At 49.5% G+C, this 19,983-nt stretch overlaps 1 protein-coding gene across 4 annotated transcripts; it reads left to right on the top strand.

Moving 5' to 3' along the window:
* The first annotated feature begins 6,407 nt into the window (after window positions 1–6,407).
* Window positions 6,408–16,677, top strand: LOC147528937 (killer cell lectin-like receptor subfamily G member 1). 4 transcript variants are annotated; one of them, XM_086609673.1, is made up of 6 exons: window positions 6,408–6,566; window positions 12,020–12,116; window positions 12,252–12,258; window positions 12,881–13,021; window positions 14,925–15,028; window positions 16,009–16,677. In XM_086609673.1, the coding sequence occupies exons 1-6, from the start codon at window positions 6,449–6,451 to the stop codon at window positions 16,118–16,120; spliced, it is 579 nt and encodes a 192-aa protein (XP_086465799.1). In that variant the 5' UTR covers window positions 6,408–6,448; the 3' UTR covers window positions 16,121–16,677. The 4 variants fall into 4 exon arrangements, with proteins under 4 accessions (XP_086465799.1, XP_086465797.1, XP_086465798.1 ...); XM_086609671.1 differs by lacking the exon at window positions 12,252–12,258 and having other exon boundaries at window positions 12,020–12,118; window positions 12,876–13,021; XM_086609672.1 differs by lacking the exon at window positions 12,252–12,258 and having other exon boundaries at window positions 12,020–12,121; window positions 12,879–13,021.
* The last annotated feature ends 3,306 nt before the right edge of the window (window positions 16,678–19,983 follow it).

The raw sequence follows: 19,983 nt of genomic DNA, 5'->3' as shown, positions 1-19,983 counted from the left end.
AACTGCTCTAAGCTCTCCTACCTGTGCACTTCCTTTTCCTGTTTCATTTAGTTTTTTTTTCCAGTGCCACTGCTGTATAATGCCATTCATCACTTTGTCGATAGGATGATGCATCTGTAAACCACACTCCTGTTAGGTCACTGTCTTCTTTTAGAAGGGCTGCTTCCTGGATTGGAGGTGGTTTACTAGGCAGGGTTTGGAATAGTGAATTACTGTCCATGTCCTTTTGTAGTTTGGATCCTTTAATGTTGCCCTCCTTGATAGGCATCATTTCATTTATTCCTTCCAGATAGGCATGCCATTTGCGAACAGTGGGTTTCTGGGCAGTGCCAGCGGGTGGCGCCGTGCCCTTGTGGACCGTATCTAAAAGGCGAAAAGGTCCGCGAAGAATCAGGCTTTGTTCTTTCCTTAGTTGTTCTACCCGTTTGACTGCTCGCACCAGGGACAACAGGCCGTTTGCAAGGTCTGAGTATCTCGTTTTGGTCTCATTAAAGGAGTGGGAGCTGAACTCCAGCGGTCTGTCGGGCCCGTCTGGTCCCTTTTGCCACAAATCACTGTGGGAACCGTGTTCACTAAATCCCCACGCTACATAAATGGGGTCTGTAGGGTGGATAGGACGGAGTTGTTGGAGTAACCTCAATTCCTTTATCAAGATCTCTAATGCATCTTTGTGCTGTTTAGTCCAGTCCCATGATTTGCCTTCTTTATGCAAATTATACAGAGGATGAGCAACAAAGGAAAATCCGGCAATGTGCTTATGCCAGTAACTTAAGGTTCCCAGGACATGTCGCAGCTCTTTTTTGCTGGGAGGATTTTGTCCATGCTCTATTTTCTCCAGGGTGTCTCAGGAACAGAGGCAGCTCCGTTGATCCACCAAACTCCTAGGAATTTAGCTTCTTGGGCTGGTCCCTGACATTTAGATGGGGGTGTTTCTAGACCTAAAGGTGTTCATCTTTCTTGTATAACATTCATGGTCTGATTGACCGCTTCTGGGTCCTCACCTCCAGGTAGTATGTCATCAATATACTGACAAACAGTGACACTTGGAGGAATAGGAATCTTTGTTAAAATTTTTGCTTATGCATTACGTGCAATAGTAGGAGAATGTTTATATCCTTGAGGCAGTCTGTTAAAAGTATATTGTGTTCCTTTCCAAGTGCAAGGAAATTGTGCTTTATCCCCCTCTTCAAGAGGAATCATGAAAAACATATCTTTTATGTCTGAGGCTGCCATCCAGGCATGTGAGGCTCCTTGAATTTGGGTCACTAATTCTGTGATATTTGGTTCAGCTGCTGTTAGAGGTGCAGTGTTGGCATTTAACTGCCTGTAATCAATAGTGAGCCTCCACTGCCTGTTTGGCTTTTTAACTGGCCAAACTGGAGAGTTGTAGGGTGAGTGAGTGGGGGTAATTATACCTTGCTTCTCTAGGTCTCTTACCACCCTGTCAATCCCTGCCTTTGCTGCAGCTGGCAATGGATATTGTTTTATGTTTGTGACTCGGGATGGAGGCAGGGGAATAGATACCTCTAACAGTTTCAGGCTTACGAAGTCAGAATTATCCTGTGCCTGATTCCTGTCATTCTGTCCTGCAAAGCTCCACAAGGAGCCATCGCGTAACTTCCATGTCCTCCCATATAATAGATCAAAACCTAAAATGTTAGTGTTGGCAGCTCTGACTAGTACCTTAGTATGGGTTAGTTTCTCCTCTCCTGGCAACCACAGTTACTTTGGCTGTTGGCCACTTGTATACAACTCCTCCAATTCCTACAGCTTTCACTTTGCAGTGGCTGGGTTTTATGTTTAAATCCTCAGCTGTTTCCTCAGTTCAGACATTTGAGCACCTGTACCTATTAGAAAATCTGCATAAATTTTCCTTGGTCCAATTGGGATAGATAGGATTGGGTCAGAAAGGTTGTTATGGAGCCATTGTGTGACTAGTATCTGCCCGAGAGGGTGGCTCACTGTCCTCCCAGGCGACACATGTTTTTTGGCTGGGGTTCTGGTAGATTGATCAGGTCCTGCTGCAGTGCCGGAGGAGCGTGTATATTTTGGGGTGGAGGCTTATTGTGTGGTTGTCTTTTACTGCTGTCACCATTTCTTGCCACAGTTAGAGATGGAATTAATCTGTGGAGACCTTCTGTGTCAATGCCTCACAGTAAATGCTGAGGCACTCCTAACCCTTGAGTTTGACTCCACAAATAAGATCGGTCTTTATTATTTTGGAATTTTTTCTCAAATTTAAGATGTGGAGTGGTAAGTTGGTGGACTCGATGTGCATGCTCTGTGGGTTTTTCTAGGGTTGTATTGACCCAGCCTGTTGGGTGCCCGTAATTGATGACATCCTGTACAAATTCTTTCCAGGTGGTTACAGGAGCTGGCTGCTGTCTGGGCTGTGGGTTTGCATTTAGTTCAGTATTAGCTTGCAAAGGATCCTGTATGGCCACTATGTATGCTTTCAGACCATCAGGGGGACAGTGAATTAGGGGTCCCAATCGTATGGGATCAATGGGAGCTGACATGGGGGATTTCATTGCCAGGTCTCTGTTCTATATGGCATGTATACATGCTGCCTTTTGCACCAATGAGGCCAGATCTGAGAACCCCTTGGTGGTAATTGTTAGCAGATGGCCTCTCTCTCCAGGATCTATACCACCTGGCAGGAGAGGGATTTTGCTCCCTGCGACCTCCCCGGTTTTGGATCCGGGTTAGGCTTAGTTCTGGCCACCGGATCAGACTGCCATCCCCCTCGGGGTTGAGCCAATAGGGCGCCTCTGCGAATTGCCCTATTTAAGTCAGGACAAGGGAACCGGAAAAGGTGCTTCGCCCAGGATCGACCAGAGAGGGGAGGAGGGCACTGCCCCCGCTCCCTGGCTCCCGGCCGGGCGGCTGCCTGCGTCGGGCCGGCGCCGCCCACGGAGAATGGCGGTGGCGGAGCCAGCTGGGGAACTTGGGGGCACCCCACTCCCAGGGTGCCCACTGGGCTGAGTTCACCTGGAGAGGACTGAGATCTGAGAGAAACAGCTGCATCGACAGCAGGTCAGTGAGGATGGAGCGGGAGGAGGTGTGCCGGAGCCGAGTTTCCCCTGCGGCTGATGGTGAGATGGCAGGCGGCCCCCCTGCAACCAGGACGGCCTCGGTGGAGCAGCGACCCACTCGCAGCCCGTGGGGAGAAGATGCCTGAGCCCGAGGATGGTCGTGTTGGGGGCACGGCAAGGCAGAAAGGCATTTGGAGTCTGCGTGACGACCCACGCCGGAGCGAGTGGCTACAGCTCCCTAAGTACCCGAGACTGTGGTAAAGCCCACACCGGAGCAATCCGTGGGGAAGGATTGTTTCCAGTGGGCTGGACTCACGTTGGAGAAATTTGTGGATTTTTTCCTCGTGGGTAGGGGATCCATTGGAGCAGGGGAAAAGGGTGTAAGGACTCCTTCTCCTTTAAGAAAGAAGCAGCAGTAACAGCACGGAATGAACTGACCTGCACTCCCCCAGTCCCTGCCCCCTGTGCTGCTGGGGGGAGGAGGTAGAGCCGGGAGGAAAAGGAAGGTGGGGGGGGGGAAGGTGTCGGTTTTAAGATCTGGTTTTGTTTCTTTCTGTCCTCTCAAGTAATCGGTTTTTTATTTCCCTTTGTCCTTCTAAGTAATCATTAATAAACTGTCCCAGTATGCTGCTTGTGCAGTTAAAGAGTTGACATGATCTCCAGGTGTAGTGGTTAGAAACATGCCAGAGCCCCAGTATCCTTCTGCCTCCTCCTCACTTAGTAAAATCCCATCTCCCTCTGTAAGGGAGACTTGCCACACATACTCAGTTTGTGATTCATCCAGGCATCTGGAGTATTTCTCTTGTAACTTTGTCAACTCAGCAGGGGACCAGGGTGCTGTTCCTGTTTTAGTGTGAATTTTGTCTTTATCAACGTTAAGTTTTGGTCTTAATATTTTGTCATTATGAACATAAGTTTTGGTCTTAATTAATGGTCTTAAAGGAAGTGGCTGAGAGTTGGGATTGGGGGTCCCCACCAATTTGTCATCCTCGCTATCACTCCAAATGTCCCCATCCCAAGTCTCAGGATCTGTATAATGTGCTGATTTACGGATGTGTCTGACGGAGACAGAGGACTGTTTTTCCACCATCTCTCTCCCTGCGCTGTGCTTCAGTGAGCAGAATTTTAAGGTAGTCCGCTTCTGATCTAAAGTGATGGCTTTCAACTCTCATCAGAGTTTTAGCATAGTCCACTGCAGTTTTAAGGTGATCATTCTCCGTCTTAAGATCACCAGTTTGGTTTTCCAGTTTTTCTTTTGTCTCCCTCTCAAAAGCCAATGATGTTTTTAACGTCTCATTTTCTGGTTTTACAGTAGTATATTCTACGTCTGCTATTTGTTTGGAGGGGGCAGAAAAATTCTTAGCTTCTTGCTGTGCACAAGACAAACAGGCTCCAAGCACGGCACAAATAACTCCTTTTTTACTTTGACTTAATTTAAATCACTGTTCAGCCTGGCGTTGTTCAATGCGTTCTCATATTTTCTCTTCATCTCTCCAATGCTTTTGAGCCCACTCCTTCCCAGCTTGGGAAGGGGCACATTGATGTTTTTGTAGCAGTTTGTCCATGGCTATCCTGCTGACTACGCCAATTTTACTGTCATGTTTTGGGGTCAAAAGACCAGTCTATCAGTGTCCCAAGTCAGGTGAGACCCTTGGGTCCAATTCGCCCTGCCTTCCCTTGGCAGCCCAGTGAATCGGAGGATTGTTTGTCTGGCTTATTGTGGGACCCAGCACTAATAGACAAACAGGAGGTAATTTGACCAGTATATCAGTTTGCCAAGTCAGGTGAGACCCTTGGTCCGACTCCCCCTGCCTTCCCTTGGCAGCCCAGTGAATCGGAGGGTGGTTCGCCCACTTATTAGGGACTGACACTAGTAACACTATGGGCCAATTCATTATAATGATTCAAAAGTTTCTGGAAACTTAGATATAATTTTATTTGAGGCAGAATACAGGTTCAAGTAGAGCTAGTGATAGTGACTGACTACGAAAACAACTTTTAATTAAATACTGTAGCAATTACTTGCTAAATAGCTATCATTGTGTTAGTAACTAAGTGTGCATAACACAGAGCTCTGACCCAATAGACGTCCCTATGGGGCGGGGGAGAAGAGAGGTTGAGCCCGTTGACCGATACCAGATGTTCAGATGGAGGGGCTTCTCCCTAGCATCCCCTTTGTCTTTTACCATTTTATTTTATTTCTTTACTTTTAGGTGGAGCTCGAGTGACTCTAGTCATACATCACTTCATTAGGCGGTTATTTTCCCACAGCAGGATACTAGAAGCACCAGTACTCCCCATTCTCATCAGTGGTCAATCTTCCCTACTTCAAAAGAAAACCATCCTTTCCTGTTACTTCTGACCACAGAGTGACAGAATGGTTGAGGTTGGAAGGGACCTCTCAAGGTCGTCTGGTCCAACCCCTTGCTCCAGCAGGGCTGCCTACAGCCAGTTGTCCAGGACCGTGTCCAGATGATCCTCCAAGGATGGAGACCCTGCAACCTCTCTGGCCAACCTATGCCAGTGTTCAGTCACCCTCAAGGTAAAGTGTTTCCTGATGTTCAGAGGGAACCTCCTGTGTTTCAGTTTGTACCCATCGCCTCTGGGCACCACTGAAAAGAGCCCAGCTCTTCTCATACCCTCCCTTTGGGTATTTAGATTCATTACTAAGGTCCTCCCCAAGATGTCTCTTCTCCAGGCTAACCAGTCCCAGCTTGTTCAGCCTTTCCTTGCAGGAGAGATGCTTCAGTCCTGGCGTCATCTTTGTGGCCCTTTGCTAGACTCTCACCAGTTTGTCCATGTCTCTCTTGTGCTGATGCTGTCAAGATGTTGACTCGGAGGGTTTTGAGGGATGCCAGCTCTCAGTGCCCATCTGCATCTCAAGCACATTGACACTGGGTGTAGGCAGAGTTCCCAGCAGAATGGTCCAAAGCTCACACGGCTTCCTTCTCAAACCCGTGCTGTCCACCTCTGCTTTCCTTTTGCCGGGAGCTGGGCTGCCGCTTTGCCATAGCCGTTGCTTATCCCACTTTTGGGCCTCATTTTTCACCTTTGGCTCTCACTGTCCACCTGCTTGTGTCCCGAGAGGGAGCATTCTCACCGCTGCCACGTCAGCGTAGTCACCGCCTCCTGCGCTGGCGACAGTTAGAACACGCGTGCACTCTTCGATTCATCACCTCTTCCACTCGCAGCCCTTCCCGAGACACCCCTCAGCAGGCTGGGAGATGGAAGCTGTTCCAGCGCTCTCCGCTCTGTTGTAAGGTTGGTTGTTCTGAGCAGCTGGAGGTAGAGGTTGCGACTTCAGGTCTCTTGTCTTCTGACTGTAGCCTCAGGTTCCCTGTTTGGCAGGCGTTGAGCCCTGTCGCTCGACAGCCTGATCGAGGCATCGTGCCGTACGCGCTCCTCGCCTTGGCATGGAGGGAAGCGGGTCCGAGGCTGCCGCAGCCGAAGCGAGCCAGGAAATAATCTCTACTTCTGTCCGATTCTCTCAGGCTCCGCCGCCAAGGGCCGAAGCTGGACGGGAAAGGAGAGGTAAGGAAGCTGGACGAGGTGGGTCAGCAAGAGGTTTTGTTGTCAGCAGAAGCGCTCTGAGCTGGCCGCCGGCTTTGAGTGCCAGCTCACGGTGCTGCTGCTCCGGTTCTGAAACTACCGGGAGTATTTCCGTGCGATAAAAGCCGATGGGTCGCTGACTCCGCGCTGTTTCCCTCCCTCTCTTTCCGTGCATACTGGGCATTCACCCCAGGCATCCTTCTCTCCGAAAGAGCCTTGCCTTTTTAAAGCTGTCTGCTTGTCAGCACGAAGGGATTGTCAGCCATAGTCCTTTGAAGGGCAGGCGAGATGCCGGCACTGATAAATTGGAGGCGTGTGCTGATCAGAGATCAGAGACACAGGAGGCATGTGAGATCGTCCAGTCTGTCTCCTGTGGGGCTCTGCAGGATTCTTCTATGATACGTTTTTTCCTGTGTTTTCTCTGTTCTGGTTTTACGTACCTCCCAGTGAGCAAATTTTCAGTTTTCACCTTGAGACGGTTCCGCGAGGCGTTTTACTATCAGCAAGAATTTCTCAGTGCTTTCCTTAAATGTTCTCTTTCCTTATTTCTGCTCCAGTTCCCCCTGGTCAGGCCTGGCAAATGTCACACTGAGCAATTTCTCTGGCTATTTAGTTGGGAACTACCACCTCAGAAGAATGAGATGTTGCATTGGTGGTCGTCCTTGAGCGGGACCTTGTTCCCGAGACGATTGCTTTTCCTCTGAACGCCCCTGTGCTTCAGCTGAGTGGTGTTGCGTTGGCCGCAGCGCTGACGGTTGGCCGCAGCTTTTTCCAGGGCTGTGACAGCAAAGGGGGCTCTCGCCCTGGGATACGGGATTTCTGTGCCTTGACCACAATACCACGCACGTCTGTGGTCGTTACTGCTGCCCGGTCACTTGCTGCACGGTGGAAACGAAGGCAGCACAGGGACCCCCAGGTTCCTACCTGGTAATCACACTCCCTCTGCTTGGAGGGCAGTCTTGCTTTTTGCGTGTGTTTCCATCAGTAATTACGTTTTCTGTTGCATCAGAAAACACAGGCACATCCCTTCGTTCCCTGATCCGTGTGTTTGCTCCCACCCTGTCGGAGGTGGCGATTACCTGATGCCCCCTTGAGATGGTTGCAGTTTTCTTTGTAATATTCCTCCTCTCCAGATTCCTTTATGTGCTTTCATCTCTTTAAGCTGAAGTCGGAGGGGCTAAAATAAGGAAGCTGATCTTTGAACACACTTTCTGTGCAGATCACTTGGCTATTTCCCAACTCTTCTGTGTGCTCGGAGTCCCTAAGGAGCGCAGTTTAAGTACCTGTCTTGAGAAGATCTTTACTTTCAACTCTGTCCCCGCAGCTGTCGCTTTCGGGGGGGAGATGTCCTCTCGGGTATTTCATCTCTGTTTCCAAATGCACACTCTGGCTACCAACTCATCCATGATCCAGTATCACAGGTGTGTAGATCAGTCCTCTGGTCAAACCAACAGTTTTGGCTCTCATGGACTCCTCGAAAATGAGGAGTTGCCCTCGATGTCTTCTGCCTGGCTTCTGGAGAGCCCCAGATACGCCACACTACCCAAACATCGGTCCAGTCCACTGAAGACAGTGCTAGTGACAGCGAGTAACCAGGTCCGGGCCACAGTCAAGGACAGGATCCCAGTTTCTCACATCCTCCTCCCTGGCCCTGGGTGGTCATGCTGCCCCCATGCTGACGCAGGCAGGAGCTGAGGGCAGCTGTGTGGGACAGCACAATGACATTCTTCTGATTGTCCTGGAAGACTTGAGTTATAAAATGCTAACGGCCGTCAGGTTTTGAGCTGAATCTGGGCTCTCAAACCTCAAAATATGGGGTCACATTGCTTGCAGATGAATGCAGCAAATCCCAGTCATTTCTCCAGAGCTCTGACAGAAGTAATTGGGTGTCTTCTATACTAGAAAGTTATAACGTTGGATATTAATGTTAAATATCGACCAGTTGTCTTCTTCCTCCCCTTGGGGAGACTCTTCCACAGTTCCTCAGACAACTACATAGAAATGTTTCTGGATGATCCACTGAGATTTCCCTCCTGAGTTTCAAACCCATCTTGGGTACATCTCCCTTCTTCTTCGACTGGAGCTTCACATGTACTCCAGGGGCTGAGGATCAAGCACAAACCCTCGAACCTGTTTGAAAAAGGGGGAACTGCAGAGACTCCCTTTCGCAAGGGGTAAAAATCCTGATTTCTGAAAATTTTTATTCTGCTTCCCTGGGTTGATCACTGCAGGTTAAGGGAGCCTCAAATTCACCTTGAACACTTCAATATGACTTGCCTCCCTCACTCTCTTTTTTCTCCCAAAATTGTCTAATGGCCTAAGTTTTCATTTTTGAGAAGGGAAGTGAACTGTCCCACCGCTCTGGTTGTGGAGATGCCCTGGGATTTTGTTCTTCTGATGCTGAGTGGAGTCAGTTGCTTTTTTCTGCGGTTGGTTTGAAACAATAGAGCTTGAACTGCTCAGTTCATTGCCAGGAGGCTCCAGCTGGATGCCCAGTGCTGACATTTAAGAATGATCCTGTTTACTGACCATCATCCCAGGCTCCTTGTCCTGGAAGTAGCTTTCCCTAAAATCCAGAACAGCAATCTGGAGGATGCAGGAGATGGCTTCTTTGGGAGGCAAGAGAGGAAGGAAAACAGAAGATCAAATCCTCATAAATGTGGTCTCAGAACAAAGAATTATGTTCCAACAGATATTTATTGCCTTTTACCATGTTTCCAGCTGCGATCTGCAGAGAAGCAGCTCCACCCTACCCCTTAACCTGGGGCTGACTCCGTTCTCTCAATGATGGCCAGGCCCACGTCACCAGAGATAAAAAGGTGACCTTACCAGAGAGCAGACAGAGAGAACAGCTACCCAGTTCAAGTCCTTCAGTTCTCCCATTGTCCTCTTGCGTGAAGCTGAGGAGCAGGTCGTAACTCAAAAGTCTTTCTGTATTTTGTAACTGGAAAGAGGTGGGTTTTTGTTCTTCAATAATAATTTAAAAACCATATAAATGTTGCTGTTTTTAACTACGAGTGGGGCAGCTAGAAGATTCTGCAAGCTTCAGGAAACATGACAAGACCTTTACCTTAGGAAAGTTCTTGCTATCAGAAGAATGATGCTTGCCATGTGCTGTCTCTTGTTACCTTAGAAACTTCTTTTAGCCAAAAGCACAGGTCTAAATGTATTGCTATAAAGTAAACCAGAAACTAGTCCTAAAACCAGTGAGCCTGCAAACTGCTCTAAGATAAAAAGAAATTAATTTCTATTAATATACTGATCTGGTCTACTTTCTATATTTGGACAAAGCTTGCAATGCTTAAAGGTTGCATTCTGGTTTTTAAGCAGAGTCCCTTCCCCTCTGTTTTAGTTCTGGCTTTCTGTGTCCTTCCCACAATATTCTTGATTCGTGATGTGCCTTTGTTTTCCGCCTCCACCGAGGGATCCTAAAAACAGTCTCCCCTACTGCTTACAAGTATCTTATTCTTTTAGCTTTCCCTTTTGACTTCCCTCTGACAATCCTCTTCATTCTGCTGTAGTTTCCCATTTTGACACTATTACACCGCAGCACCTTTGAGTTGTTGTTGCCTTTGGGCTCTGCGGGATCTCAGTGTGCGTGTGTTCCCTGCAGTGGGGAAGCTGCTGGCTGGAACCACGGTGGGCCGGGGGGCCCGGGGCAGGGCCGGGGGGCCCGGGGCAGGGCTGGGGCCCGTGGCGGGGCCGGGGGGCCCGTGGCAGAGCTCGGGGCAGTCACCAGCTGCTTCGCTTTGCTTCCCAGCTCGCGGTGACGGCTGACAGAGTCCGAGCGTTCAGTCTCCGCATTGTGCCCTGAGATGAACTGATGGTTGTCATCACCGTGCTTCTCTCACAGTTACTCTGGGCTTTTATTTTGCTGTTTCATGACTGCTGTCACCATCCTGGTCTGGCAGTCCATAATATCATTCCAATCCTGTGCCTTTAGCATGGTTTGCCTGGCCTGCAGAGATGCTGTTGCTGTTACTTCTTGCTGCAGTTCGTTGTTCAGCCTCATTTGTCTTCCCTGTGTGTTTTGTACCCTGTCGCTGTGACATCCTGCTCACAGCCCTTCTTCTGCCAAGTTCTCGAGGTACTTGCTGCAGTACTGTCTTTGGTTACAGCTAGCCTTCCCCACCCTCCATCTTACTCCTCAGACTCCCAGCCTTTTTCGGGAGTGCCAATATGCTGCTTTGGGTCTCACCGCACGACCGAGAGAGAATCGCCTCAGATTTCGTGAGCTCCACCAGGGACTTTGCCACTGGATTTGGGTAGAAGACTCTGGAGCACCACAAGTGCAGGATGTGGTACATAAGCTGAAGGGAGAAGCACAGGGAAATCCTGGCTTCCTCAACATCAGTAACCATGAGCTGCACGTTTAGTGCTTCTCAGCAAGTCTTATTGTCTGTGCAGCTGCCATACTGAGGTTAATAAAACGAGCAAACCAAACCTCCCTGCTCTCGTCCGTGGCAGCGTCATCCTCTCCTCAGCCTGGGAGAGAGGAAGCTTTAGTGCTGAGATTTCAAACAGTTTTTGTAAAGTGAATGTCTCTCGGCTCCACCAGACCACAAGGTGTAGCCTGGAGGTTAACACGTGTGCTGTGAGTGAGCAGATCTCTCCATGCCAGTCCTGCCCCACCTTTTGAAAGGAAGCTGTGCTGGGCTACGGTGGAGGCTGCCCGAAGAGCCACCCTCTGCCACTGGCAGCGAGTGAGCAGTGGATGGTGGTGGCGGAAGCGTGGAGGGGCATCCCAAGTTCTTCGAGGTTGGCTCTCCCATCCTACCACCCCACCACGGGAGAGGCGGATGAGAGTGTAGGACTGACTTGGGAGTGTCCTGGAAGGTGGAACACGTCTGTGTGTCTGAGCCTGTGAACAGGATGCTGAGGTTAAACCTGTTGCTGAGAGAGCTGAGGGAAAGGCCTTGGGTTTCTTTTTGCAGTTCAGCTGGAACATGGTGGCTGTGGCAGTGCAGCTCTGTTTCCACCCGAGCTTCATCGCTGAGGCAGGAGCAGGGTTGCTGGGAGGCTTCTGCCAGCGTGAGGTGCCACGTGGCGCTTGGGGCGCTCCGGCTGACTTGGGGCTGGTGGTTCCTCTCCTGAGGTCAGCCACTGCAGGGGCTGGACCAGGTGTCTCTGTGGCCCCACAGGGGCAGAGCTGTGGCTGACCTGCAGGCAGGTCGACCTCCTGGGAAGCTCAGGCAGGGGCTGACGGCCCTGGGCTGAGCTGGAATGGGGCCCTGGGCCGGTGGGCAGGGGCATGGGGAGGCCCCAGGGAGGCTGGGCAGGGACAGTGATGGCAGCCATGTGCAGAGCGTGGACAGAGAGGGATGCTCTAAACAGTTCAGTTCTGTATGGAAATGCTCAGGACACAAGCTAACTACCTAAAACCAGCACCAGTTTTCGGGTGGCTCCTGTTCACTGTGGTTTCTTTTCTTTTACAGCTGCCCATCTGTGGCCAGCAATTGTGCCCGGCTTGGCTATAGGCTTTGGGATACTGAGCATCATCCTGGCGACTGCTTTGGTTTGGAAGATGAGTAAGTGCACAAAGGGGTACTCAGGGTGAGCAACCCACAGCACAGGCCTGGAGACTCTTCTAAGCACAGGCATCCAGATACCGAACTCCCTTGTATCAGGTTAAATCAGAAGCTGTTCTAGGTTTCCACCAGCCTTAAGTACCCACTGCCTGTGGAGAATATTTAGAAGAATGTACTCCTTGTGCAGACCCCAGGCAACCCATTCCAGATGCCGTGGCAAAGAGCAGTGGAACCTATTGAAAGGTTTTTGTAGACTTGTCTGCTGCAGTGCTAGTGGTAAAGTGCTGAACAGACAGGCAAGGTCTGTAGCACTTGTGCAGGCATGCAGAAGGTGTTGCACTATGTGGGAGAGCCTACTGTTTGCTGCTTAAAATCCGTTTTTTTAAGTGGTGACATAATCACACCGTACCCACAGAATGATTTAATTTTTCCCTTACTTTTTGCACCCCAGGGTGTCATTTGCTTTCAGATAGCTCATTTTGATTCTCAGGTGTCTGAGTAGTTCAGAGGAAAGCCGGGGCGGCGGGTGTGCGTCGCACCAGCGTGAGAGTGCGTGTGACTCGTACAAAGATGTGGAAATTGCACAGAGGCTCTGAAGTTCAGGGTTCATGCGTTGTTATTTTCAGGTGCTTCTCCTGGCTTGTGTTTTCTGCATTGCAGCTATCCAGAAGAGTTGCTTTTCAGCAGGTCCTCGATGCCAAGTGCCTTTCTGTTGGTTAATGGTAGAGAAAAGCTGTTGTTTTGGTTCCTTTACAGGTGCCTCCCCTGCCACGCTGCCCTGAGCAGTGGGTAGCCTACAGAGGGAGCTGCTACTCCTTCTCCAAGGAGAAGAAGGACTGGCATTCCAGCCAGAAATACTGCAGGGAAGAGGGAGCTCATCTCCTGGTGATCAGCGATACCAGCGAAATGGTAATGGTTTTCTTATTCTTTGAGGACCTTTCATTTCCTTGCAGCTATCTTGGTGATTGACATCCAAGCAGTGCTGTCACTCTGGCAATATTTTGACTTTAAAGGAGAGGAAGGATTTCTGACTGTGACTGTAGTTATAGTGCACTCCCAGTTTCAGTATGCTCCTTCGAAGTTCCCAGCAGGCAAAGAAGGAAAGGGGAGAGAGGAGAGGTGAGGGTCTCTGTCAGCTGCTCAGCATCGCCCACGGAAGGGTGTTAGGAGGCAGCTTCTCCTCTGCCCTTCTCCACCTGCCCTCCTAGTCCCAACAGGCTGATACAAGCAGTTACAGGACAAGACTGAGGCACTGTGCAGCCTCTGTGCCCGTTGCCCACAAACTGACATGTCCCCACTCGTCAGAAATCCTTCCTCTGCAGAAGCGATGCCCCTGCTCCCTGCGGCCGCTCCGCTCTTCCTGCGCCGGGACCCTCACCGCTCCCCGCGTTCGTGCATGGATGTTTCTTTCTCTCTCTCTTTTCAATGCTTACTTCCTCTCTCGGCCAAAAACCCTCAGTTGGGCTGGTGAAATCAGAAACCATCTGTGCCACTGCTCATTTTCCAGCAGGTGCTCACTGAGGGCAGGGGTACATGTGACCCCTAAAGAAATGGGCAGAGCTGATCCCTAGGGAGGTGAGGCACATCTGCCCAAGTGGAGCAGAAGTACTTGATCTGGTTTTGTGCAAGCCAGGGCTTGTTAGCTCAGGTCCAGTGAACGTGGACAGCTTCCAGTCTGATATTCTGAGGGGGGTTACAAAGCCAGGTTTCTGCTTGACTGGGAGTATGTACCAGGCTCTCACACTTTCTTAGGCAAATCCTGATTCCTTGGGAAATGCTCATCTTCCTCCGGTTACCCATTTCTCTGCACAAAGAAAGCCTCCCTGGTCTGGCTGCTTTCTTACTACTGTCTCTGCTACGAGGGTGCTGCCCGTTATCCTTGCTCAGGCTTCCCCACGTAAGCAAGACTTGTCCAGCTCTCCAGTTACGCGTGCCCCATGCTGCAGAGGCTGTGACTGTGCAACCTACTTTGCCACGGGAGCACAGTCACCTCCAACTAGCAACTCTCAAGCCTTCTTCAAGCTACTCCTATTCCCACCATTTTACCAAGCCAGCTGCTTTGTTAATGCTCCGATGTGAAGATGTCTGCTGTGAAGCTTGGTTTGTGGCAGCAGGAGATGAGGATGGGGCCCAGCCTTACTGCTGAAAGGTTGCTCTTGTTGGGTTTCGTTGCAAATGTAGACAAGACAAACCTCTCTCTCTTGTCTGTCTTTTTTTTTGGGGGAGGGAGCAGAGATGGAATTTACTTCAGCGCTGAATTTCTGTTGCAGGCTTCACCTTTTAACAGAAAACAGGAGTTAAAGGTTAGAGAAAAGGAAATGAACATTGAAAACATGTAGGAGGAAAGTTTGTGTAAAATTTAACGAGCTTTGGTCCTGAGCTCTTTACACAGAGCTGCTGGTGCCTGCACTTCCTGCCCTGCCTTGATTTTACCTTTCATTGTTAATACTTTCTATTAGCTTGATAGCTAGCTGTATGGTAATTAATATTAATACTAATAGCATATGTTCCTACATCAAGTTCTGTGTAGGAAACTCCAGGATGCAGTTGGTTCATGTATATTGCCCTGAGAAATGTCCTTTGAAGAACGTGCCCAGGAGCCTTGAAAGCATGCTTACTGCCTTGTGAGTGTGCACAGCGCTGTTATTCCAGGCATGATCTTCCTGACTGGAAAGTGTGGAGAAGCAGTGGTGTTGGCCACTCAGCAGTCAGGCGAGGGGATGTGTCTTGCTCTCTGTTCTCTTTACTCGTCCGTACCTCCATTTTTAGGCTGGTTGTCATTGGTCACTTTGTAATTCGTCACCATTTCTAGGACTTGTTCAAGAGTATTCAAGCAGGATGCTTCTGGATTGGACTGAGGAACAGCACAGGATCTGGCTGGATTTGGGAAGATGGCTCTATATTCAGTGGTGCCAAGTGAGTTTAGTTCTGTTTTAAAAACAACAGTGCTCATTCAGATTGCCTGATATTCCACAACACCCAGAGTTCCCGCATCAGATCTCAGGGAGCTTCCTTCCTGGGCAGATTTTCTTCTTGCCGTCACCTGTATGGCACTGAACTCAAAAGGGTCTACTTTGTACTGCCCTACACCTTGTGAAGGCATGTACCTGTGAAAAGCAGGGCTGATGTTAGTATCTTGCTCTCTACTTCCCTCCAGCTGCCCAGACCACCAATTACTTGCTTGCATTGCCCACACAGTTGCTCAGTCAGAAAAGCATATGGTCCATCTTGGCTTTACTGGGTTTAGCCACCTTGCACCCATTCTGCCAAGTGCTGGGGTCACTGGGTGCGAGGACCCAGCCTTTTGCTGCTTCGCTGGTGACAGCCCAAGTCAGAACTTTAATTTTAGCTCCATTTACTTGGCTAAAGCTCAGCATTCTGCATGAGGGAAAACATCGATGATTTGGTCCAGTGACTTTGCCTGGCGCTTTCCTTTTTATGGCAGTCAACATGAGTTAGTCTCCAACACTTCTCCAGCAAGGAAACTTGCCCGGATCTCACTGTTGGTAGGCCAGTACTCTAAGCATGTGGCTTAGTTCCCTTCTGAAATCCAGCTTTCTGTTCTGACAGACTCCTTGGATGTGATCGTCTTTGCATGAAACTCTCAGCGCTGCCGTTCTCATGCTGGTGGACATCACTGTTGCTGAAGGGCATCGTGTCTATGTTGGGTTCTGATTTGGGTTCCACAATGGCAAAATTACTTAGATGTGTAATCTCCATCCAGAGAGGGTTTTTGGTGTACACTTTGTTTTCTAACAGCTGCCTGCTCTTTGGAGGTTGGGTTCTTTCACTTCCTCTGGGCTCCACCCTTCAAAATCAGATGTTTTTTCTTTCTTGCCTCCAGGAGACTATCTCAGCGTTTTCTCAGTCTCACTTTTGTTCCGTGTCTCTTGCAGGGTCCTCTTTAACAGCCCTGTGCAACACTGCGTCGTCCTGATGAAAGATCACTTGCAGGCCTCCAGCTGTGAATTTCCTGCTCCGTGGATCTGTGAGAAGTCTCCTAGATAAATCCCATGTGCGTTTCCATCTTGTAACCATCTCGTCAGTGGTGCAAGGGGATGGTTGTCCTGCAAACCAAAGCTTTACACGAGAACAAGGACTTGCCCTTTCTACACCTTGTGACGGGGCTTTGCAGGGACAGGCTTGTTGCCCATAAGGGTGAGTTATCCTCAGTGGTGAATCCATTCCCAGTCCACATGTGTTGGATGACTGCTGTTTGTGACCGCGTGAGATCGGGGACATAGTCCTTGCCTTAGTCTTTGCCTTACTTGTTCTATAAGGGCAAACAAAAGTTTTGTCACAACAGATTCTGGGTCTTCAGATCTCTGAGGGTGAGCTGGCCGTTTTCCTTCGTTCCTGAGCATCAGATTTCATTTCCATTCCCTGCATCTCCATTGTCTGGTGCCAGCAGGACGGGGAAAATGGAGCCTGCTGTTGACTGCCAGTAACATGTAAACAGGCTTCCCCCAGTGACAGCCTCTCCTTTTCCGTCCCAGTGCTGTGAGTGAGAGTGAAGAAAGTGAAATGAGACTATAACTTCCGTAAATCCGGCAGTGAAAATAAACCTCCAGTACTGCACTGGACCAAAAGTGTGTTCCCATGTCATTGTTTGTCTCTGTTGGAAGGAACCAGCTGCACGCCATGTTTTGTAGGCCAACTTCAACCAAACTAGTCAAGAGGCTGGACTTCTGGAGTCAAAGGAATACAGTTAATTGTGTGTTATTATTGATTCAGCCAGGAAGGTGTTTCCCTCTCCACCTCTGCAGTTCCATTCCGCAGAGAGCGGAAGCGGTGGAGAAATCCCTGCTACGAGGAGGTTTCAGTTTAAATACAGCAGAGGTAGGCTGAGTGTGAACAGCATAAAGCCACAGTGAACGTTCAGGGTGGGACAGTAGGTTCCATTTCCACACACCTGGAAAACTCTTTTTTCCACCCGGAGATTTGTTCTGACAAAGGAAGAGGAATTTTATTTATTCCCAATTTATCCTATTTATCCTAATATATTTGTGTCATATTCCGGTTTACTATTATCAGCAGGTTAGTGGTAGATGTTCTGAGGTGTGTGTTTGTTCTGGGAGAGACAGGCTGGAGAAATGGGCTGACAGGAACCTCGAAGTTCAGCCAGGAGAAAGTCCAAGTCCTAGAGAAGAGAGGGCTGTGTATTGTATATATGTGACAGTAAAGAGCCAGGCAGCATGGTGCATGGCAGGGAAGAGCTAGGGAGAAACCAATTGATCCAAACACCGGAGTTTTAATCTGAAAATGCTAGATCAGGGGTTCACGAGGAGGATTACAAATAAGTTGGAGGTGATTGTTACTGGGATTGCTACTGCTGTGCCACGTGTAACTAAGCACTACAAACAACTGTGAAACCTTGGAGAAAACAGAAATGAGATCTTGTTTCCAAAAAGAAAATTGCTGTTTCCCCTAAGTGGTTTTCTTTTCAAATAATTGAAACTGTCCTTGTGTCACCTGGTTGGAGGAAGCAGCTTGACGCAGTTTTGACCAGCCCAGTTCAAATTCCTCCCACTGCCTTTTGCAGAATGCCTTCAGTCCATGTCCCTGCTGTGTGAGGCTTGACGTTCACCGAGTATGCAGCACGTGGAGCCATCGGGGCAGATGAAGACAAAAAACCAGACCTGAGCACAGCCAGCGAAGTGGGTGTCTGAGTAGAGTTTGCTGAGCTGAGGGGGCTGAAGGTGGGAACGCTGCCAGCCGGGTAGGGCTGCTCCTCAGTGACCGTGTGCCATGGTTCAGCCTCAGCAGGCAGCTGAGCACCGCACCGTGCGTGCCACAGTCAGGTCTGGGGACACGGTAAGAAAACAGTGTTATTTCAGGATTATTAACAGCATTAGCTGTATTTTAAGCAGTGTACTAGGAGCTAAAAACCTCGAGTTTTTGTCTCAGGTTGTCTGGGTTACTTTGAGTCATTTTGTCTGTGCCCGTGCCCATTTGGCATCAAAAGAAGATGCTGTCCCTGACTCCCAGAAAGTAGCCAGGCCCTATGAAAAAGCGCTGGAGATTTTGCCTCCTTTGTCACAAGGGTGGGAGCATCTACGGAAGGAAATTAGCAGTTACTTTGCCAGAGCAAAATTTAGATCCCTAAATACACTCTCCTTGTGGATAGGCCAACACTGTGCAGGAGTTTTTGTGAGGAGCTTGGAGGTCACCACTTAAAACCTAGTCAAAAAACTCCAGAAATCCTGTTGGCCCTCTCAGTTGTACTTGCAGCAGGTGGAAATGGCAGGAGAGAGAGAGAAGACTCATTGCCACTGCCTTGTCTGTGCCACCACCTATGAGCTGAATCCCACGGGCCCTTCAGAGACCCTTTAAATTAGGCTGCTGGTGCCCAAAGTTGCTACTGGGAATGGGATGGAGGCTGAGCAGCTTGGGGAGTGACTTTAAGAGCCAGTTTGGTATCTGCATGTTCATTGGTACCTACTGGGATTGTCAAGCCTTTAACATCTTGCCCCTCTCAATGGACTTGAAAACATTTCTCTTCAGATTTTGGCTACACAGCACATTTTTGACCAAGGTCCTGATGATCCGGAGCTGGCTTGTGAGTGGTGTGAGCTGTGTGGCTCTTTGCAGAAGGGTGGTCCTCGCTCCCTCTGCTGTGTGCAGTTCTTCACCTCTTTCCTGGAAGGTTTATGTTCAACCAGTCTGGCTCCCAGCCTCTTTGAACCAATGTAAAGAGTCATCTTCCAAAGGCTTTGACCACCCCATGTTCAAATCCTCTTCTCCTGCGGGTGAGGCAGGTGTTCCTGGGTTATGTTTCTTTTGGGCAGGCAGGGCAACCTTTGGGCATCAGATGGAGAAGACAAAGCACAAGCCCGGGCTGTCTTTGGTGCAGTCCCAAGGAACCTGCACGTGCACCACTGTCCTCTCCAGGTCACTGTGAGGCAGAATGAGGTCTGCAATGAAGGTTTGTTATCTCGTTGCACTTGGATTTCTTAATTCCAAAGTTCCTGAGCTTACCAAACTTCTGATGATGATAGTAAGAGAGGGGAAGGACAGACGGAACAGATAATCATTTTACCCTGCACCCTTTGTAATCTAAGATTATGCTTTACATCCTCTAACACAGATCTCCATTTTTTGGCGTTTGGGTTGGGACTACTAGAACAGACAGATATTCTGCTGCCCCTTGCAAGGAGAATAATTACCAGAGCTATTGATCCTCCTGCCGCAGACCAAGGTAACTACAGTAAGACAACGGTCAAAAGGAAATTCCCCTCTATGATACATCACCATCAGGGAGGCACAAGAGAGCGGGGTGGGTGGAGGCGGAAAGTGTTTGGAATTTGCGTTCCCTGTTTTCAGATCCTGCCTGTGAGTGGGGGTTAGGCTCACCCACTCTTGTTTCCCAAACCCCAGCTCAATCTCCCACTCACAATTTGAAGGAAACAGAACTGCTTCTGTTCATTCAGCAGCCTCCATGACCAGTACTGTGGCCAGTTCCATCCAGGGAGCTCTGCCAGAAATCATGGAATCACAGAACGGTTTGGGTTGGAAGGGACCTCAAAGATCATCCAGTTCCAATGGCAGGGACACCCTCCACTACACCAGGTTGCTCAAAGCCTCATCCAACCTGGCCTTGAACACTTCCAGGGATGGGGCAGCCACAACTTCTCTGGACAACCTGTGCCAGTGCCTCACCACCCTCAGTGTAAAAATTTCTTCCTTAGATCTAATCCAAATCTCCCGTCTTTCAGTGTAAAGCCATTGCCCCGTGTCCTGTCACTACACACGCTTGTCAAATGGAGGCCTTCCCCTTTGCTGTCAGCCCTCCTTTCCTTCAGCTACCACCTTTCCCCCTGTCCTGCCGTAAAAGAGAGACATCTGCAGCCTGCTGGACACCCTCCTCTCCC

Source organism: Tauraco erythrolophus, chromosome 4, assembly GCF_009769465.1.
Source record: "Tauraco erythrolophus isolate bTauEry1 chromosome 4, bTauEry1.pri, whole genome shotgun sequence".
Lineage (NCBI taxonomy): Eukaryota > Metazoa > Chordata > Aves > Musophagiformes > Musophagidae > Tauraco > Tauraco erythrolophus.
Note: the sequence above shows the minus strand (reverse complement) of the source record. Positions and strands in the feature narration are given on the sequence as shown.